The 23,427-nt window shown below is 37.4% G+C and overlaps 1 protein-coding gene across 6 annotated transcripts in view; it reads left to right on the plus strand.

Annotated features, from left to right (window-relative positions):
* The window catches only part of POU2F1 (POU class 2 homeobox 1), a 228,439-nt gene that overhangs the window by 172,511 nt on the left and 32,501 nt on the right, over positions 1-23,427 (plus strand). For all 6 annotated transcript variants that reach the window (XM_004464714.5, XM_004464715.5, XM_071207557.1 and 3 more), the window contains 4 exons: positions 7,408-7,549; positions 9,617-9,762; positions 11,994-12,173; positions 13,979-14,084. In XM_004464714.5, the coding sequence (XP_004464771.1) occupies positions 7,408-7,549; positions 9,617-9,762; positions 11,994-12,173; positions 13,979-14,084 (574 nt within the window). The remainder of the gene's footprint in view (positions 1-7,407; positions 7,550-9,616; positions 9,763-11,993; positions 12,174-13,978; positions 14,085-23,427) is intronic.

Below are 23,427 nucleotides of genomic sequence, written 5' to 3' on the forward strand. Positions count from 1 at the left end.
CTCACAAATATATGGAGATTAAATAGCACACTCTTAAATAATCAGTGGGTCAAAGAAGAAATTTCATAAGAAATCAGTAAATATCTCGAGATGAATGACAATGAGAATACAATATATCAGAGCCTATGGGATGCAGTGAAGGTAGTGCTGAGAGGGAAATTTATAGCCATCAATGCCTACATTTAAAAAGAAGAAAGAGCCAAATTCAGTGACCTATGTACACAACTGGAGGAACTAGAAAAAGAACAACAAACTAATCCCAAAGCAAGTAGAAGGAAAGAAAGAAGTAACAAAGATCAGAGCAGAAATGAAATTGAGAACAACAAACAAACAAAAAAAAAGTTTTTGTCGTTTTATTATCAAAATAATGAAAATGCTCTAATACTGATTGAAGTGATGAACACACAACTATGTGATTATACCAAATACCATTAATTCTACACTTTGGATGAATTGTATGCTTTATTAATATGTATCAATAAAATTAAAGTTCTTCAAGATTAAGAAAATCAACAGACCCTTAGCTAGACTGACAAAATAAGAGGAAAGCTGCAAATAAATAAAAATGAAAATGGGTACATTACTACTGACCCCACAGAAATAAAAGAGATCATAAGAAGATACTGTAAACAACTGTGTGCCAAAAACTAGTCAATGTAGATGACATGGAAAAATTCCTAGGAACATACAAACAACCTACGTTGCTCCTAAAAGAAGTAGAAAACCTCAACAAACACATTACAATTAAAGAGGTTGAAACAATCATCAAATGACTCCCCAAAATGAAAAGCCCAAGACCATATGGTTTCACAGGTGAGTTCTACCAAGCATTCAAAAAAGAGTTAATAGCAGTCTTACTCAAGCTCTTCCAAAAAATTTAATAAGAAGAAATGCTACCAAACTCATTCTGTGAAGCCAATATCACCCTAATACCAAAGGCAGATAAAGATATTACAAAATAAGAAAATTATAAACCCATATATATCCCTAATGAATACAAATATCTCAGCAAAATACTTGCTAATCAAATCCAATAATGCATTGAAAGAATTATTAATCATGTTCAAGTGGGTTTTATACCAGGCATGCAAGGGTGGTTCAACACAGGAAAACCAATCAGCATAATACACTACATTAATAAATCAAAGAAGAAAAATCACATGATCCTGTTGATTTACCCAGAGAGGGCATTTGACAAAATACATCATCCTTTCTTGATAAAAATCCTACAAAAGATAGGAATTGAAGGAAACTTTCTCAGTATGGTAAAGGTCGTATATGAAAAACCTACAGCTAACATTGTTCTTAATGGTGAAAGACTGAAAGCTTACCTGTTGAGATCAGGAACAGGACAAGGAAGAACGCCCTCTGTCATACTGTTGTTCAGCATAATGCTAGAGATTCTAGCTAGAGCAATCAGGCAATAAAAAGAGATAAATGACATCCAAATCAGAAATAAAGAAGTAAAACTTTCACTATTTACAGATCATATGATCCTTTACCTAGGAAATACCAAAAAATCTACAACAAAGCTGCTAGAGCTAACAAACATTTCAGTAGAGTATCAGGATACATAATCAATATACAGAAATCAGTGGCATCTCTATATCTTAGTAATATGCAATCTGAGAAGGAAGTCAGAGGAAAAATTACATTTATAATAGCAACTAAAAGAATCAAATATTTAAGAATAAACTTAACCAGGGATATAAAGCACTTGAATTCAGAAAACTGCAATGCATTGTTAAAAGAAATTTTAAACAGCCTAAATAATTGGAAGAACATTCCATGCCCATGAATTGGAAAACTAAATATCATTAAGATGTTGTTATTAGTCAGCCAAAGGGATGCTGGTATAAAATATCAGAAATATGTTGGCTTTTGTAAAAGGGTTTTTATTGGAGTAGAAGCTTACAGTTAGAACACCATAAAACGTAAAGTTACTTCCCTCACCAGTGTCTGTCCCACGTGTTGCTGCAAGATGGTGGGCGATGTCTGCAAGGGTTCTGTCTTATTCTTTTTTTTTTAAGGCTCCATGGTCCCAGCTTCTTCAAATATTAGCTGTAGGCTTGGATAAGTCTTGTCTCTTACCCCGGCCTTGTTTCTCCCTGTGCCCAGCTGCTCTGCCCTCTCCATAAGGCCAGCTTTAAACTATCAGGCAAATGGCTTGTCTTTCTTCCCAGGGCTTCTGCTCTGTCTATGGAGTCATCTCTATTCCTCTGTGTTCTCCAATCTCCTTCCTCTGCTCTGTGGTTTTCTCAGTGAGTACCCACCCACCAAGGGGGCAGGGACTCTACATCCTACTGTCATGGCCCAACCAAAGCCTTAATCACAACTCAATCAAGTAAAATGAAACCTCTGAATCCAATATAATCTAATATGCCGAGAAGAACACATCAGTTTACAAACATGATCCAATATCTATTTTTGCAATTCATAAACAACATCAAACAGACATCTGCACACCAGTGTTCATAGTGGCGTTATTCACATTTGCTAAAAGATGGAGATAACCCAGTAGTCCTTCAACCAATGAATGGATAAACCAAATGTGGTATATACATACAATGGAATACTGCGTTGTAATAAGAAGAAATGAAATTGAGACACATATGATAACATGGATGAATCTTGAGGACATTATTCTAAGTAAGCCAGACACAAAAGGACAAATACTGTTTGGTCTCACTAATATAAACTAAATACAAAGAGTAAACACATGGAGTTAAAACCTAGAGTATAGGTTATTAGGAGATAAGAAAAGGGCTGTGAAGGGGTACTGATACTTAATGTATGTAGAAATTTTAATTGACTGTAAAAGTGTATAAAGGGATAGAGTTGATGGTAACATATTATGATAAGTAGCAGCTGGTTAATAAATGGGATTGTGCCTGAAAAGGGTAGTCTAGGGATGTAAATGTCAATTGAAAGAAAGAGAATGATCTAGGGACTGAATAACACCTCATCTGGAAGTGGATCACAATTGTGTTGATGGTACAGATGCAAGAATGTCCTTCTGTGAACTATAGCGGACGTACATCACTATTGCAGGGTGGTGGGAATGTGGAGAAGAATGGGAAAAATACAGTTGGTATATATTTGCTGTTATCCTAATAGCAAAACTGTAATATTCTTGCATCAAAGACATCCTATGTTGATAATGGGGGTGGTATGGAAAAAGTGTGCCGCGGGTATATGGACCATGGTTGGTGGTAATTATAGTCTGATGATATTATCTCATAATCTGTAACAAATATTCCACCCAGTGTGGTATGTTGATGAAGGGATGTTGTATGGGAAATCTACACATATGCAAGGTTGTTTTGTAAGTTCTCAACTTCTGTAATAAAAATATATTTTAAAACATACTGAAGAATGGATTGGATTGGGTATTTTTATGAAATCATGAAAGACTTGATGTTTTCTTTCCAGAGGATAAAATTATTTTTTTTTAATTTAAGCCACCACTTAAATACCATTCACATTATTTCGTGTTGAATTTATTTCATGATGAAAGTATAGCAATGTATCACCTGCTGTGGTAGATCAAAAACCTGGGATGACCTTCCTGCATATGTTCTGCATCTGGGTCTTTGTTTTTGTTTTTGTTTTTTTTAAAGAAGTTCCAGGGATTGAACTTGGAACCTTGTATGTGGGAAGCAGAAGCTCAACCACTGAGTTATACCGGCTCCCAGCATCTGGGTAGTTTTAAAAACACGTTTATTCCTTATTCTTTGGTAATTTTTTTCCTTTAACAAACAAATAATGTATTAGGAACATAAAATGGTTTTTAAGAATTGACATAATTTTAGAGAAAATGCGGTTACATTTATGAGGAGTTGTATTTGTGAAGAAGCAAGTGACAGTTCAGAAAGATTTTCATTCTCTTGGAGGATCTAAAATAATCTGGCTTGTTTTAAAAAAGGTAGATAGCTAAAGGTAGAATAAGATTGAATAGGGGTAAGTTAATAAGCTTAAATAAGTAGAAGCTTGGCATATTCAGCAGTACTTCAAGTTTTAGGTTGTTAGCACAGCATACCCTTTAGTTCCCTGGGAGATTGTTGCCTAAGTGATATGCGAAAATGCTAAGGCTTTATAAAATCTTTTGACTTTCACCCATCCAGTAGGTTTATCTTTTTGTGGTATTGACCCATGTAGTAGTTTGATATGGTTATGAATTCCAAAACTAGATATTGGATTATGTTTGTAATCTGGTCTGTACTTGGACATGATTAAGTTATGATTAGGGCTTTGGTAGGGCCACATCATTAGGGGGTTTTATCACAGATAAAAGGCAAGGCAAAGGACAGAGTTGAGGGTTTTTGATGTTGGAGTTTGATGCTGAAGCCTTAAGCTGGAGCCCCAGGGAAGTAAGCACATGGAAGAAAGAAAAGCAAGCCCCAGGAAGAGAGGAACCCTGAACCCAGAGAGAAGCAAGACCCTAGAAGAGAGGAACCCAGGAAGTCTGAACCCTCGCAGACATCAGAAGACATCTTATTCCAACATGTGAAAATAGACTTTGGTGAGGGAAGTCACTTATGCTTTATGGCCTGGTATCTGTAAGCTCCTATCTCAAATAAATACCTTTTATAAAAACCACCAATTTCTGGTGTTTTGCATCAGCACCCCTTTGGCTGACTAATATAACCCAGTATCTTACTGCGTTGTATTTCTGTTTCTTCATCCATGTAAAAGCATCTTTCCTGTGGTCTGCTGTTCTGCTTTATGGTTTTAGCCTATTTTGTGTGGCACATTTTTCAAAATGACTTTGACAGCAGTGGCCACAGTTCACAAATCTTCACATCTGGATTAAAGCACATATTATAGTACAGGATGGGAAAATTAACCTTTGTTTTCAAGTCACATATTTCAATTATAGTTATTCAAGGGTTGCTTTGTATCTAGTTTGTTTTATTTTACATATGTATAACATATATATGTATCTCTCAAAAAAGGAAGTTAAACATTAAGGTAATTTGTTGAATTAAAAAAAATTCCTATTTGCTAAGTAAATGTACCTGCAGTTAGATTTTTTAAACAGTAATTCCTTTTTAATTACACAATTGGTTATGAAAGGATTACTGTGAATGTCAACACATAATTAGAAGGCATGCCATGGTTATAGCACTTTCATCATATGTGCTACATCCATTGTTTTGCCATCCCCACTCTTTGTTCTTTATTTTTACCCCTTTACTCCTTTCAGAAATATAAAAAGGGCTGTTTTGTGAGGGAAAAACCCACATGGCTGTGAGTTACGTGAGCACTAAGCCAAGCATGTAGCAAATTAATACTAAATTAGTATGTTAACTGAGAGACCTGTTGCTTTTTATTCAATTAAGCAATTCAATTGTAGGGTAAAGTTGTATTATAAATCTCCATAAGTGAATTTATCATACTTTGCCGGAGTTTTAGTTGATGGCATAGCTTTATTTCCAGCTACCTCCTTAAGGCATTGTTTCTTATTCTCATTACAATATGATTTTTGAGTGGGTCTTTTATTTTTGTTTATCTATCAAAATTGTTACTTTCCCTAGAAAGATATTGCAGAAGTTTGTGAAAAAATTCATAGAGAATTGTGTACTTACAATGTGAGAAAACATTTATTGCCATTTAATTACTGTTAAATTACTGTCAGACCCTATGCTCAAAGAATTGCTAGATTTAGTTGGCCCCAGTTTTCTGAAAATTTGTAATCTAAACACATAAAGTAAGCAAGACATGAATATATGTGATGAACAAAGCATAGTAAGTTTAATTCCTTATATATAGGCCCTTAGAAGATAGTTGAGTGAATGAAGTAACATTTAATAAATATAGGTATAGAAAGGTATATAGATGTATGTACAAGTACAGATATAAATGGATAGCACTTGTGCCCCTTTCATACTATCCTAGTTCTTTTAGTTTTACCATAACTGTAAGAAAATCAATAAACAATCCACTTCAATTCTAGTTAGATACAGAGTACTCAGAACTGTCAATAAAACCTCCGATGATGATGAAAACGTTCTATTGGTCTGTATTTGTGCTGCCCAGAGTACACTAGCTGCATGTGGCTGTTAAGCATTTGAAAGGTAACTAGTGGTGTTCAGGAACTGAAATTTTGATGTGAGCTATTTAAATTTAAATGGCCACATGTGTCTGGTGCCTACTGCATTGGGCAGCATATGATTCAGAACATTAAATTTTAGGTATTCTTTAGGCCTCTTTTTCTCATAGTGCCAGCATTTCTCCTCTGTAAAACTGCTTATCAGAAATTGCTCACCAGTAATAAAATGGAATTTTTTTTAAAGTTCTCTCTTTTCCCTGACTACCACCTAATATAGGTGCTAATGAACATTGGACTATACAAAAGATGGGGGGGGGGGGGCAGGGCGGGCAGATAGTCAAAGGACTGGAATAATCCCAATTCAAAAAAACCATTGCCAGAATAGTTGGGTGTTGGCTGTCATATAGAGAATTTGTTTTATAGTGCTTTAGACAAGAAATGTTGCCTTTCTCACCAGTCAATAAACTAACTGAAATGAGCAGGTAAGTCATTTAAACTCTATGAGCCTCTGTTGCCTATATGTGAAATAAGTATTTAAAAAATGGCTTTTCCCAGCTTTAAAAAGAGAGATTCAGTTGGAAGAAAAGTGCTATGTATATTTCAAAGGTGTAGACTTAGAGAGAGAGACAGCTTTTGTAATATATTCAGCAGATCATTGTTCTATTGCCATAGGTTACCAAGTTTCCAGTACCCATGAAGGTTTGACTAAATGGGTCAAACCTCTCTACTGTGCATTTCTATCTCTAATAGTTACAAAAGTAGTCATTTAGAATACCTATTTTTTGTAACCAACTTTGAAAGTTCAACTAAGGGTAGAAAATAGATTTATGCTTTAGAAATACTTTACAAGAAAAAAAAGAGGAATCATTTCTAAATTTTAAAGTGAATTATGGGAAATTTGGTTAGATCAAAAATATATGAGATTAGCTAAACAATTATATTCATTAACCCTGTAGGTGATACAGGAAAATTGATTTTGTAAAATTACATAAATTACTTCAGTGGGTCAGTGAAGGGACTTGTTGGAATATTAGCACTACCTTTTGAGATTTCGTAAAAAAGTATTTGTTTACCTTGATTATTATATAAAGTATCAAGAAGAGATTAAAAATGAAAAGTACACAGGACAGTGCTGAATGTTGTCATGATCAAGGGCTTGATTAACAGTCTTCACTGGAATACTGTGCTTGGTTTAGACATGAGTACTTTGAGGGACCCAATAAATGGAATAATTGTTGATTCTTTATCTAGAGAGTTATTGGAGGGGAATCCCAGAGTGAAAGGTGTGAACATTAATGAGATTAATCTCTTTCTCTCTATTTTCCTCTTCTCTTCTCCTGTTATATATTGTGCAGGGTGATGTTGGGCTCGCTATGGGTAAACTGTATGGAAATGATTTCAGCCAAACTACCATCTCTCGCTTTGAAGCCTTGAACCTCAGCTTTAAGAACATGTGCAAGTTGAAGCCACTTCTGGAGAAGTGGCTAAATGATGCAGGTAAGTAAATATATGTTTCTTCATTGGGCATTGGAATTTCACAGGGGTATTATTGTCAACATTGGTGTTATTATTTCTTTTTGTATTATGAGTACTACAGAACCTTAATGCTCACTAACCCAGGAAGAACCAATATAAATTATGTCTATGTAAGTTAGAGAATTAATTCATTTACTTATTCTAGTAATGGGAAGCATATGTGGCTCAGGTGATTGGGCTCACACCTGCCATATGGGAGGTTGCTGGTTCGATGTCTCCTAAAGAAGACAGCAAGCTGATGCGATGGGCAGGTGTCGCAAGCTAATACAAGAGACAAAAGAATAAAAAACCTGAGACACAACAAAGCAGGGAGCTGAGTTTCCCTGTGCCTCCTAAAGGAGACAGCTGACACAATGGGCAAGCTGACACAACAAGAGACACAGGGAGGAAAAAAACATAGTAAGAGACACAACAAAGCAGAGAGTGGAGGTGGCTCAAGCAATTAGGTACCTCCCTCCTACATTAGAGGTCCCAGGATTGGCTCCCGGTGCCTCCTAAAGAAACAAGAACAGACACAGCAAGTGAAAAACAACAAGAGCATGGGGAGAAATAAATAAAATCTTTAAAATAAATAAATAAACTAGTAATTACATCATAAGCAGTCAACAATACTTTTTAGCCTTGTGATATTTCCTGTGTTGGAGCCAGCATTAGGGGCACATTCACTGTTGAAGGAAGACAATGTGAAAGCATTTGTGTTTAGATAAACTTGGGAAACAAGTTTACTGGTTCTTCCCAGATTAAAACTTGTTCCCGATAATATTTCTGCCATTACCAAAAATGATCTCACATCTTCCATTCTTAAAAAGTTGTGCTACTAGGTTTTTGTTTTGTTTTGTTTTAATTTATCTGTTTTGTGCTGAGGTTTCCTTTTGGAATTTTTGGAGTTTGAGGCACAGAATCATACACTGAGAGCTATATGGAGCCTTAGAGATCCCTAGTTTGTGATTTTCATTGCAGTTGTGAACAAAAATCATACAGGGGACAAGCAGATGTGGCTCAAGTGATAAGGCCTCCGCCTACCGTACTAGAAGACCCAGAGTCAATCCCTGGGGCCTCCTGGTGAAAAAGAAGAAGAGAAAGCATGTCCACATAGTGAGCCAAGTACACTCATGGTGAGCCAAGTGCCCACGTGGTGAGCCAAGTGCCTACATGAGTGCCCACGTGTGAGCCAGTGCCCGCATGAGTGTCTGCACAGCAAGCCGAGTGCCGGCATGGTGAGCTGAGTGCCCATGTGAGGGCCCACGTGGCAAGCTGAGTGCCTGTGTGGTGAGTAGTGCTCATGCAAGTGAGTCACGTGGCAAGATGATGATGCAACAAAAGAGAGACTAAGAGGAGAGTCAAGGTGAAGTGCAGCAGAGATCAGGAACTGTGGCCACACAATTGACAGGGAACCTCTCTCCACATCAGAGGTCCCCAGAATTGAATCCTGGTGAATACTAGAGGAGAAAGACAAGAAGAGAAGAGAAAAAGAGAAATAGATACAGAAGATGACACAGCAAATGAATACAGACAGCAAAAACAGCAGGGACGGGGGAAGGGTTGGGGAAGAAAATTAATTTTTTAAAAACATTTTTAAAAATCATACAGGGAAAAGAAAGTCAGAGATATATATGGCATGCCCAAGGTTATAAATCCCCTTTTAATTTAGAGAAGAAATTTACACAATTTCATTGGTTAAAGGCCTAAACATTCAGTAATTTCCAAGGTTTATTTTTATCCTCAGAGCTAAAAAATAAATAAAACTTAAGAAAGAACTGGGAAGAGGTAAAGCTGAATCTAAGGACAGGAATAGTAAACTCCTTTCTCAGAAACAAATCATCAAAAAGCAGTGGTGACAACATAGTAATAAAGAGCGCGCAGTAGTAGGGACAGTGTGAAGAACCATGGTATTGAACAGTATTTTAATGTAGTTTATATGAAACCTTTTCGTGTTTGCTTGTGGTTTAAAATATTTTGCCCAAGTTTTTTTGTTAATATATGTATCATTATGCTAATTTTATTGCCACGTTTTCTTCTTTCTTACAGAAAACCTCTCATCTGATTCTGCTCTCTCCAGCCCAAGTGCCCTGAATTCTCCAGGGCTGGGAATTGAGGGCTTGAACCGGAGGAGGAAGAAACGCACCAGCATAGAGACCAACATCCGTGTGGCCTTAGAGAAGAGTTTCTTGGAGGTCAGTGAGGTTTTTACTTTCACGTGCATGGTATCATATAGTACTAGCAATAAGCACTACAGATGGTAAAAGATGAACTTGTCATCCTCTGTCCTTATGAACACTTACAACATAAATGGAGAAAATAATACAAAGAAAGTTAATGGGCGTAAGAGTCTGTCTTTGTTTGCCAAAGGGCTGCTGATGCAAAGTACCAGAAATGGGTTGACTTTTATAAAGGGGATTTATTTGGGATAAAAGCTTAATAGTTCCAAGGCCATGAAATGTCCAAATCAAGGCACAATCAGAGATACTTTCTCACCACATCCAGCTACTGTTGATCCTAGTGTCTGGTCACATGGCAAAGATGGCTGTCAATCTCTGCTGAGGTCTCTGCCTTCCCCTCCAGAATCTATTGTCTCCCAGAACTCAGCTGTGGGCACCAGGCACAGGACTTGTTTATTACCGGGCCTCCTCTCTCAGTCTCGGCTGCCCTCCTTTCTTTCCGAGTTCAGGTGTGAACTGTTGGGCATATGGCAGGGCTGGTCTCTTGAACCTTGAGCTGCTCTGTGAGCCCAGCGCCTCAGGGGCCTTTGTACTCTGCTGGCTCCAGACTCTGGGACCTCCTTCAGCCCTCAGGGCTTCTCTCTTTTCCTGCAGTTCTGTGTCTCACGTGGCAGGGTCACTATGGTGGCTCCCTTTTCCTGTGTCTCTCTATATCTCTGTTTATATCAGACCCAGCAATATGGTGGAGACTCAGCCTGAGTCATACCTTACTGACATAGTTCAATCAAAAGGGTCTCACAACCCATAGAAATGGATTAGTTCAAAAAATATAATCTTTCTCTTTTTGGGATTCAAAAGAATTTCACACTGTCAGAGACAGATCCAAGTACCACAGCATTCAAAAGTAGCCATGCTTATGTGAGCACATAATGTGAGAGAGGTGGCAGCTACTATAGGATGCTTAAGAATTTTACAGGCAGTTGGAAGGAAAGCACTTGAAGCAGTGGAAATACCATGAGCAAAGGCATCCAAGCAGGGAAAACCATGACAGAAACAGGGGTAACAGAAGTAGTTTGGTCTGGCTAAATTTTAATGTCTGTATGCCTAGTATGATAGCTTGGGACCAGAACACAAAAGGCCTTGAATATCAGGTTATGGAGTTCAAATTAGTTCAACAGATACTTTGAATTTTATTTTTGTACCAAGAAATGTCATAATCAAATCTTCCTACAAGATTTTGACTTTGCTAATTCAGAAAAGACTTGAGTATAGTGGAAGGAGCACTGAATCAGTAGTCTTTATCAGCTCTGTCATTTATTGACTATGTGATTGGGCAAATCAATTCTTGAATTTTTTTTTTTTAAGGTTTATTTTTATTTATTTCTACCTGTTCCTCCTGTTGTCTGCTCTCTATGTCCATTCTCTGTATGTTCTTCTGTGTCTGCTTATATTTTCATTAGGCAGCTCCAGCAACTGATCCTGGGATCTTCCGGAATGGAAGAGAGGCAATTACTCTCTTGCACCACCTCAACTCCCTGTTCTGCTACGTCTTCTTATTTTCTCTCCTCTTCATCTCTTGTTGCATCATCTTGCTGTGCCAGCTCTCTGCATCAGCCAGCACTCCTGCGTGGGGCAGCTTTCCTGCCCTGGGCCGCATTCCCACACAGGGCAGCACTCCTGCACAGGGCAACATTCCCATGTGGGCCAGCATTCTCTGTGGCCAGTTTGTTGTGTGGGCCAGCTTGCCCTCATCAGGAGGCCCCAGGCATCAAACCCTGGACCTCCTGTATAGTAGATGGGAACCCAGTTGGTTGAGCCACACTTGATTTTTTTATGCTCAAGTCCTTTCATCAATGAAATACATGACTTTCCAGCCTTATAGTCCAAATGAAATAATGGGCATGAAGTACTGAGAAAGTTCTTAAACTCGTGTGTGTGTGCGTGTGTATTTCAATATACCTGTTAAGGGTATATTGATATTAATTTTATTCAAGATTAATAGACATTAAAATAAAAATTATAAATATTCATGAATAACTTATTCTAATCAATATGAATAAATTTAATAAGTGTATATTCATTAGAATGTATGTGTACAGAAGCTCTTTGTTAAAAGTGGGCTAATATGATTATAGGTATCCAACTTCATTCTCTGCCTTGTCTCTTCCCTTGTTTATTTATATTCTAGCATGATTATGCCAGTAGTTCAAAAGGTTATTTCAAAAGATCATTTTTCTCCCATTCAGAATCAAAAGCCTACCTCGGAAGAGATCACCATGATTGCTGATCAGCTCAATATGGAAAAGGAGGTGATCCGTGTTTGGTTTTGTAACCGTCGTCAGAAAGAGAAAAGAATCAACCCACCCAGCAGTGGTGGGACCAGCAGCTCACCTATCAAAGCAATTTTCCCTAGCCCAACCTCACTGGTAAGAATTAAAAATGGGGCACACATTCAAGGTTACAAATGAATCGGTAGATTTCATAATAGAAATTTATTGTTTATATATTCACATTGAATAAATGTATATAAACTCATTTTATGTATTAGCATGATAACAAAATCTCATGTTGTTAGCCCAAGAACTTACTGGTTTTTCTTATTTTAACATGAAAGTTTTAGTTCTTTCCTATTTCATTGCAGTTCCATTATTTTTGTTTCCAGTATAGTTTATTAAGTTACTTTGTAACCATGGAAGTAAATTTTCTCCTGATTCCAGTTATCTCAAAAAAATCTTACATGCTTTTTATTCACATTGGGTCCTAAGCCTGATTTATTCAACTTGCATTTACATGATTAAGATTCAGTAAACTCCCAGATAACCTTCCTTAGCTCTGAACTTGTATTAAATCCGTTTTCTCAGATTTTCACTCTCAAACATGTGGGCCTTTCATGTATAACCTCAATGGATAACTTATGCTGTTAGCGTTAGAATAATATTCCTAGACTGAAGAGACATATAATGGTCATATATCTCCCTGAATTCTTTGATCTTTAGGGTGATTATAAATATGACTCCACATTGCCATTCAGAATTCTAAAGATAGGTGGAGACTGCACTTCTGTTCCTTTTTGTTAATTTGTACCTATTTTGTTTGAATATCTTTCCAAATCTGAAGGTTTTTTAAACTAGAGTCAGCATTAAAAGCACACATTAGTTTGTGACTGTGGTTATTAAATGATTGGGCTTTAATCATAAAGTTCATGAGATAGTATCTTTGATAATCATTAGGTAAATTTTTGTTTTGTGTAGGTGACTATTTTGTGTTTTGAATATATTCATACCAACAACAGTATTTCTTAGAAAACTATAGAAGCTTTTTATGTTATTTCATAAAGAAACTTTCTCAATTTTTAAAATTTCCTTCACATTCTTTTCATAACATTTCATTAAAAAAAAAAAGGCAAGGCATTTTTGTCCCCACATAGTAAAAATAAAAGCAATTCAAGAACTCTAAATTCCCTGACCCTCTAGAATAGTTTTCTTGCTTAGGTAAAATTCACTATTGGCATAATATTTCTTGCTGACTTAAAGTATATCAGACTCAACATCATTGAGATTTAGGAATGATTTTTATTATTTCCTTTCAAAACCGAAGACAAAGGCTTTTGCTACATCAATGAAAATTGTCTTCTCATAGCAACTTTCCAACATACAATGACGATTTTCTCAATTTAAAGACCAAATAAACATTTACTCTTAGACCCTTTTATTTTATTCTTTTGTATCTGGAGTTAAAAAACAATTTACAGGGAAACGGACTTAGCCCAGTGGTTAGGGTGTCCATCTACCACATGAGAGGTCCACGGTTCAAACCCCAGGCCTCCTTGACCCATGTGGAGCTGGCCCATGCGCAGTGCTGATGCGCGCAAGGAGTGCCATGCCACGCAGGGGTGTCCCCACATGCAAGGAGTGCACCCAGTGCAAAAGAAAGTGCAGCCTGCCCAAGAATGTCACAGCACACACGGAGAGCTGACACAGCGAGATGATGCAACAAAAAAGAAACACAGATTCCTGTGCTGCTGACAATAACAGAAGGGGACAAAGAAGAACATGCAGCAAATAGACACAGAACAGACAACTGGGGCGGGGGAGAGAAATAAATAAATCTTTAAAAAAAAAAAAAAAAGAAAATAATTTACAGGCAAAATAAGTCCACAGTTGGTTGGGCTTACATTTTTTTAAGTTTTGATTTTAAGTGTTTTGTGCCTGTTTTCATTTTTGACCTCTAGGTGGCAACCACGCCAAGCCTTGTGACGAGCAGTGCAGCAACTACCCTCACAGTCAATCCTGTACTCCCTCTAACCAGCGCTGCAGTAACTAATCTGTCTGTTACAGGTAAGCAGCAGCCTGACTGTGCAGCCAGTCAAGCAGATGGTATGCCCATAATAGATTCTATGAGAATCTGCCATTAAATTGTGAATTAAACCTCTAACTAAAGATATGTATTGCTCTTAAAAAATGTTATAAGTGAAAGTTTGGACTTCAAAAAAGCTCAGGCATACTTGATTTTATTAAAAAGAATACCTTACCAAAAGACTTCTTAAAAATATATATATATATTTTGTTCTAGCCCATTTTAACCCACCTTCCATATTACTTCCAAAGTTATCTTTCAAAAACACAAAAAAATTTTTTTCAAGTAGCTCTTCTGCTTGAAAACCTTCATTTGCTGCTCCTTTTTGATTCAGGAAAAGATCGAAATTCTTCATCAATTCATAGAAGGTTCTTTCCAATCTCGACTTGCTCTCCCACTACCCTTTCTCCTACCACCCACCCACAGCACACAGAAAGGCTCCATCTATACCTTTGTAAACACCCCCATAGTCTGAAATGTTGCCCATCCCATCCTGCAGTTCTTTCTACTGTTAATAAAATGCCTCCATTTTGTATACCAATTTGTCTTGGAAATATTCTTTAGTTTCCACAGGAAACTACTCATTTTCACATACCTGTAAAATAAACAATGATATTTTTGCATATCTGTCTTTCTCAGTAGACTTTGTACTTCCCAAAAGATCTGAATATGCTCTCAATGACTAGCCTGACACTTAAGAGTCATAATCACTATAAAAATGAATAAATAAGATTTTTTCCCTTTGATCTCTTTTATGTAGAAAATCTCTCAAATATGTTTAAAATCACTTAGCATTATCATCAGAAGTTTTTTAATGATACATAATACATATGACATGCTGATTTACTACATTGATTCTGCAATAGTAAGTCATTGGGTGGATTTGTGATATTTCATAATCAAGCTTTAATTTTACCTGGAGTTGGGGACTTTTGATTTTTTTCCCACTTATTTTGAAGTTTTTAACATCTCTTTGGCTCTATGACCTAACCCTGATGTGAAAATGGAATGAAGGAACACTATAATTATTAAGTTTCTACATTGGTAAAATAACCTCATGACTTTTATTTATTTAAAACAGTACTTTTTTTTACCTCTTTTGGGTGACCTCTTTTACCTGGGAGACTTGTTTTTTTTCCCTTTAAAAAAAATTTTGTATTGAAGTGTATCATTCATTCATGAGCATACATAAACAATAAACGAATAGTAAAAATTGTGAACTTACAAAACAAACATACACATCATCGTATAGGGCTCCCATACATCACCCCACCACCAACACATTGCATTGTTGTGAAACATTTGTTACAAACTATGGAAGAGCATTGTCATAATATTACCACTAACTATAGCCCATATTTTACATCTGGTGTATCATTCCCCCAATCCACCTAGTTAAATTAACATCCTGTGTTAGTATTAGTTCATGAGAGAACACTCATATTTTTTCTGTTAACCAAGGTCCATCTTCCACTACAGGATTCACTGTTACACAGTCCCATGCTGTGTATAATCGAATTCAAAGTGCATACTCAGTGGATCTCATTTCTATCACAGAGTTGGGCTATCATCACCTCAGACAATTTTAGAAGGTTTTCATTACTCCAAAAGTAAAAACCCCATATCCCCTTATTTCCCTCTGTTGTCCCTTAGAATTGATAGAATTTCTTCTTTGCCACTGCTGCAAAAATAATACAACATTACTGTTAAATATTGCCCATAAGTTATATTTGTTGTACTTTTCCCATGTATCACCATATTTTTAGCACTTTGTAAAAGAACATTCTCATATTTATACTATTAACCACAATCTTCATCTACCTCCAAAATCACTATGCTATACAATCCCTAGATTATCCCGAGCTGCTTCTTTATTACCATTTACATCCCTAAACTACCCCTTTCAGTCACCATCACACTTATAAGTCAGCAGTGTTAGTTATACTCACTATAATGTGTTACCATCAACTCTATGCATTTCCACACTTTTACAGTAAAGCTTATTAAAAAGTCTACATACACTAAGCATAAGTTCCCATTCTCAACCCACATCCTGTGTCCTAATAACGTATACTTTAGAGTTTATGTCCATGAGTTTACTCACCATATTTAGTTCATATTAGTGAGACCGTACAATACTTGACCTTTTGTGTGTGGCTTACTTCACTCAATATAATGTCCTCAAAGTACATCCATGTTGTCATATGCATCCCAGTTGCATTTTTTCTTACAACTGAACAGTATTCCATTGTATGTATATATCACATCTTGTTTATCCATGCATCAGATAATGGACACATGGGTTGCTTCCATATTTTAGTAATTGTAAATAATGCTGCTATGAACATCAGTATGAAAATACCAGTTTGCATCCTTGCTTTCAGATCTTCTGAAAATATTCAAATATTCTTAGTAACAGGATTGCTGGGTCATATAGCAGTTCTATATTTAGCTTCCTGAGGAATCACCAAACTATTTTCCACAGAGTCTGCACCATTCTACATTCCTGCTAGCAGTGAAGGAGTGCTCCTTTTTCATCATATCTTTCCAGCACTTGTGGTGTTCTATTGTTTTAATAATGGCCATTCTCTAAGATGTGACATGGTATCTCACTGTAGTTTTGATCTGCATTTCCCTAATAGCTAATGATGTTGAACATTGTTTCATGTGCTTTTTGGCCATTTATATTTCTTCTTTGGAAAAATGTCTATTCAGATCTTTTCGCCCATTTTTAAAATTGGGTTGCTTATCTTTTTATTCTTGAGTTATATGATATCTTTATATAATATGAAATTCAAACCTTTATCAGATATGTGGTTTCCAAATATTTTCTCCCGTTGAGTAGGCTGCACTTTTACTTTCTTGACAAAGACTTTTGAAAAAGAAACTACCACCTATCCCAAGATCTTAAAAATGTTTCCCTACATTTTCTTCTAGGAATTTTATGGTTGCAGTTTTTCTTTTTCAGTCCTTGATCCATTTTGAGTTAATTTTTGTATAAGATGTGAGATAGGGGTCCTCTTTCTTTCTTTTGAATATGGATATCCAGTTCTCCCAGCACCATTTGTCAAATAGACTGTTCTGGCACAGCTGGGTGGGCTTGACAGCCTTATCAAAAATCCCTTGACTATAGACAAGAGGGTCTATTTCCGAGCTTTCGATTCAGTTCCATTGGTCAATATATATATATATCTTTATGCCAGTCCCATGCTGTTTTTACCACTGTAACTAAGTAATGTGCTTTAAAATCAGGAAGTGAAAGTCCTCCAACTTATTCTTTTTAAAGATATTTTTGGCTATTCAGGGCCCCTTACTCCTTCCAAATGAGTTTGATTGTCCACTTTTCCTTTTCTGCAAATACAGACTGTTGGAATTTTTATTGGATTTATACTGAATCTGCAAATCAGTTTAGGTAGAATTGACATCTTAACAATATTTAATCTTCCAATCCATGAACACAGAATGTCCTTCCATTATTTAGATCTCTTTTTTATTTCTTTTGGCAATGTTTTGTAGTTTTCTTAATACAGGTCCTTTTTATCCTTGGTTAAGTTTATTCCTTAATATTTGATTCTTCTAGGTACTATTGTAAATGAAATTTTTTCTGACTTCCTCCATCTCGTTTACATTGTGTAGTTTTTTTTGGCATACAGTTGTTCATAGTATCCTATGCTCTCTTGTGTATAGGGTCAGTGGTGATATCTTCTCATTTCTGATTTTATTTATTTGTATCTTCTCTGTTTTTTCTTTGACAGTCTAGCTAAGGGTTGTCAATTTTGTTTATCTCAAAGAACCACCATCTTCTGGTTTTGTTGATTTTCCTGTTTTTTATTGTTGTTGTTGATGTTCTCAATTTCATTTATTACTACTTTGAGCTTTATTATTTCTTTCCTTTGCTGTGATTTGGGATTAGTTTGTTCTTTTTCTAGTTCCTCCAGGTGTGCAGTTAGGACTTCAATTTTAACTTTCTTCTTTATTAATGCAAGCTTTGAGAGCTATAAACTTCTCTCTCAGCATTGCCTTTGCTGTGTCCCAAAGGTATTTTGATATGTTGTGTTCTTGTTTTCATTTGACTCATGATATTTACAGAATTCTCTTGCAATTTCTTCTTTGATCCACTGATTATTTAAGAATGTGTTTTTTAATCTCTATATGAATTTTCCCTTTTTTTGTCCGTTACTGATTTCCAGCTTCAATTCATTAAGATCATAGAAAGTTCTTTTGTATAATTTCAGTCTTTTTTAATTTTTTGAGACCTATCTTATGGTGCTACATATGGTCTATCCTGGAGAAGGATCCATGAGCACTTGAATGTATATCCTGCTGTTTTGGGGTATAATGCTCTATAAATGTCTGTTATCATATTATTCAAGTTCTCTGTTTCCTTATTTATCCTCTGTCCATATGTTCTATCCAATGCTGAGAGTGGTGTTTTGAAGTCTCCAACTGTTTGTTTTAGAGATGAGTGTCTCTTCCTTCAGTTTTTTTTTTTTTGTTTTTTGTTTTTTGTTTTTAAAGATTTATTTTGTTTTTTATTATTTAATTCCCCTCCCTCCCCCGGTTATCTGTTCTCTGTGTCTATTTGCTGCGTCTTGTTTCTTTTGTCCGCTTATGTTGTCGTCAGCGGCACGGGAAGTGTGGGCGGCGCCATTCCTGGGCAGGCTGCACTTTCTTTCGCGCTGGGCGGCTCTCCTTATGGGGCACACTCCTTGCGCGTGGGGCTCCCCTACATGGGGGACACCCCTGCGTGGCAGGGCACTCCTTGCGCGCATCAGCACTGTGCATGGGCCAGCCCCACACAGGTCAAGGAGGCCCGGGGTTTGAACCACAGACCTCCCATGTGGTAGACGGACGCCCTAAACACTGGGCCAAGTCCATTTCCCATCTTCCTTCAGTTTTGCCAGTGTGTGCCTCATGTATCTTGCGGAACCCAGGTCAGGTGCATAAGTATTTATTATAGTTACTTCTTCTTGATGCATTGCCCCTTTTATTAATATGTAATGACCTACTTCATCTCTTTTAACAGTTTTTCATTTAAAATCTATTTTGTCCAATATTAGTATCACTACTCCAGCTCTGTTTTGGTTACTGTTTGCTTGGAATAGCTTTTTCCAACCTACAAATTTTAAACCTGATTCTGTCATTATCTTAAGGTGTGTCTCTTGTAGAGTGCATATAGATGGCTCATATTGTTTCATCCATTCTGTCAGTGTGTCTTTTGCTTGGGAAGTTCAGTCTATTAACTTTCAATGTTATGACTGTAAAGGAATTATTACTTCATCCATTTTATCCTTTGGCTTTCTTTTTTTTTTTTTTAATTCTCAGTATTTTTTTTAAAGATTTATTTTTATTTCTTTCTCTCCCCTTCCCTCCCCCCCCCCCCAGTTGTCTGTTCTCTGTGTCCATTTTGCTGCATGTTCTTCTTTGTCCGCTTCTGTTGTTGTCAGCGGCACAGGAATCTGTGTCTCTTTTTGTTGCGTCATCTTGCTGCGTCAGTTCTCCATGTGTGCAGCGCCATTCCTGGGCAGGCTGGACTTTCTTTCACGCTGGGTAGCTCTCCTTCCGGGGCACACTCCTTGCGCGTGGGGCTCCCCTACGCGAGGGACACCCCTGCATGACATGGCACTCCTGGTGTGCATCAGCACTGTGCGTGGGCCAGCTCCACACAAGTCAGGGAGGCCTAGGGTTTGAACCATGGACCTCCCATGTGGTAGATGGATGCCCTAACCACTGGGCCAAGTCCGCTTCCCCTTTGGCTTTCTGTTGTCATCTGTTACTATTGTCTGTCTTTTTACTCTAAATTATCCTTCCTAATAATCTTCATTTCTATACTCTTCTCCAAGTCCCTCACCCTTGTATTTTCCTTTCAGGCAGCAGCACTCCCTATAGTATCTCTTGTAAATCTGATCTTTTGGTAACACACTCTCTCAGTTTTTCTTTGTCCGTGAAGTGTGAAGATTTTAAACCACCCCCAAGTTTGAAGGATAATTTTGCTACATAAAGAATTCTTGACTGGCAGTTTTTTTCTTTCAGTACCTGTGTTAGTCAGGATTCTCTAGAGAAACAGAATTAACGAGATATTTGTCAATAGTATGTAATTCTGTGAGTCTCTCATTCAGCTGTGGGGATGCACAAGTCCACATTCTGCAGGCAGGCTGCAACCGAGGGCTGCAATGAGAGTCCAGTGATGGTTCTTGATGAGTTCTGGGAAAGGTTGGCTGTCCGAAGACAAGCTGGGAAATTCACTCTCAATGCTGGAATCACTTTCCCTTTTAAGGGATTCAACTGATTGGGTTAAGCGTCACTCATTGCTGATGGCAATCTCCCTGACTGATATAATTATAACGCGCTATCTATGATTTCCTGCTGCAGTAAAGTCAGTGGTGACTAAAGTCCATAAATGCCCTTGTATTACAGTTAGCCCAGTTCTTGCTTGACCAAACAACTGGCACAATTACCTGGCCGACTTGACACAATAACCTAACCATCACAGTACCTTAAATACATCATACCACTTTCTTCTGCCTCCATTGTTTCTTATGAGAAATCAGCACTTAATCTTATTGAGCTTCCTTTATGTGTGATGCATTGCTTTTCTCCTGCTGCTTTCAGAATCCTCTATTTATTTCTGGTATTTGTCATTCAGAATAGTAAGTGTCTTAGAGTAGGTCTTTTTTGGATTTATTCTGTTTGGTGTGTGTTGTCCTTCTTGGGTATTGATGTTTTTGTCTTTCATAAGGGTTGGGAAAATTTTGGTCCTTAGTTCCACAAATATTCTTTCAATCCCCTTTCTGTTCTCTTGTGGGACACCTATAATGTGTATGTTTGTGCATTTCATGTTGTCATTCAGCCCCCTGAGACCTTGTTCAATTCTTTCCATTCTTTTTTCTGTGTGTTCAAGTTCAGATGTTCTGATGTTCTGTCTTTGATTTTATTTATTCATTCTTCTGCCATTTCAAATCTACTGTTCTATGCCTCTAATGTATTTTTTTGTAGGAGGTATTGGGGATTGAATTTAGGACCTCATATTCATGGGAAGGAGGCGCTGCTCAACCCCTGAGCTATATCCACTCCACAATGACAGTTGGGTTTTGTTTGTTTGTTTGTTTGTTTTGTTTTTAGGAGGTACTGGGGATCAAACCCAGGACTTCATATATGAGATGCAGGTGCTCAGGCACTTGACCTACATCTACTCCCTCTAATGTACTTTTTTTTTTTTTTTTTTGAGGTACTGGGGCTGGAGATTGAACCCAGAACCTCATATGTGGGATGTCGGCGTTCAACCACTGACCCACAATGGCTCCCCTGAGTTGGTTCTTTTGTTTATTTCACTTTGTTGTTTTGTCTTTGTTTTTAGGAGGCACCAGGAACTGAACCCGGGATCTCCCATGTGGGAAGCCGGCGCTCAACCACTTGAGCCACATCTGCTTTCTATAATGTTTTTTTTTTTTTAATTTCATCCATTGTGATTTCATTCCCATAAGCTCTGTTACTTTTCTTTGCAGGCTTTCATATTCTTCTTTATGCTCACCCAGTGTCTTCTTACTATCTTTTTTCTTATTAGCAATATTTTCCTTTAACTTCTTGAATTGATTTAGGAAATTTATATAATTATCATTGATTTGTTATCTTAAATCCTATGTCTCATCTGGATTTTCAGTTTGTTCCTTTGGCTGAGCCATCTCTTCCTGTTTCTTAATATGGCTTGTAATTTTTTGCTGATGCCTAGACAACTGTTCGTGCTGGTGAATTTACTCTGACAGTCCATTTCTTTCTTGCCTAGTGGTTTTATTTCACAGCTTTTCTTTAATTTTTGAGTCAACTCATTCTGTCTTTAAAATTACCCAGTGTAAGTTATCAAGATAGGGCCAGAGACCCACTAATGGGACACGGATCAGATCCATATGGTCTGGGACATGAGACTCCAAGATGAATTTTCTCTTCCTGCAGTTTCTCCACCTGCCAGGGGATGGCAATCTTCCATGAATCTTTCAGGGAGGTATCTCTTTCTACCTCCATTTGCCAGTGATTCTGGTCTGGCCAGAGCCCAAATTCAACGCAGGCTCTGCTGGCCAAACTCACAAAAGAGAAACCACTCTCCGCTCTCCACCTATCCCTCCAGTCTTCCCAGGGAGGAAGACATCTGTTTCCCTCTCTCTTGGCTCCTGTGAGCCTCAGGTTTTACCCAGGCTGTTCACCTTGAGGGTGGGGGATGAGTTCATTCCCAGCTGCTGGGGCTAGTAACTCGCAGCTTTCATTTCAGCTTCTTCATCTCTGCCTCCTTCCTGGATGATGTACAGCCCTCTCTTGGTCTGCAGATCCCCAGAGCACTTCCCTTGGACAGCTTTTTCCCCTTCCTCACTTGTCTTTATAAGAGAGTTGAGCCCTGCCTATCTACTCTGGTGCCATCTTTCTTTATCTGTGAGACTTTGATGATGGCTACAGATATTTCCTCTACAAAATAGGTGTGCATACAATTTTTAATAAAACTTAAAGAGGTTCATAAATAATAGCCCCCATCGATCCTCACCTCATCAAGGATATTTTTGGATATCCTAGGAGTATACAGATTTTAGGTTAAGAACCTCAGAGCACATGTGGTATTCTGCACTTCACTATAATGAGCAGACTATACTAGACACCAGGAGTATAAACATAAAGTTACAATTTCAGTCAACTCTAAGGGCAAACTTTTCCTCTTCCCCTATCTGTCTATATCAGTATGAACTCACTAATTCTTTCTGAGTATTCAGTATTTAGTATTATCACTATTTATGTTCAAAATTTCTCAGATTTGGCCAGCAGCAACCTTCTTCAATCTTCTTCAAGCTGACTCTTGTGTTCTTTTGACAACTCTCAGACATTCTTTGAGTGCTTCCTTATTTTTTGTCACAGGATGTTCCACACCCCTCTTTAACATTCTCTGCTCCAGCCTGGAATTGCCCATTTCTATAAGGATCCCTTGTCCCTTTTTGTGAGGAAAGGTACTTAGATACCAAGATATGGCACTAAGTGTGCTCATTGACTTCTAGGCCCTCACAGCAGAAATATATATATATTACATATATATATGTGGATGCACATATTTATATTCATTTTTTTAAGATGTATTTTTATTTATTTCTCCCCCCACCTCATTGCTTGTGCTCATTGTCTGCTCTCTGTGCTGTTCATTGTGTGCTCTCTGTGTCTGCTAGTCTTTTTAGGAGGCGCCGAGAGCCAAACCTGAGACCTCCCATGTGGAAGAAAGGCACACAATTGCTTGAGCCACTTCTGCTCTCTGCTTGTTGTGTCTCTCATTGTGTTTCTTCCTTGTGTCTCATT

The sequence above is a fragment of the Dasypus novemcinctus genome, chromosome 13 (assembly GCF_030445035.2).
Source record: "Dasypus novemcinctus isolate mDasNov1 chromosome 13, mDasNov1.1.hap2, whole genome shotgun sequence".
NCBI lineage: Eukaryota > Metazoa > Chordata > Mammalia > Cingulata > Dasypodidae > Dasypus > Dasypus novemcinctus.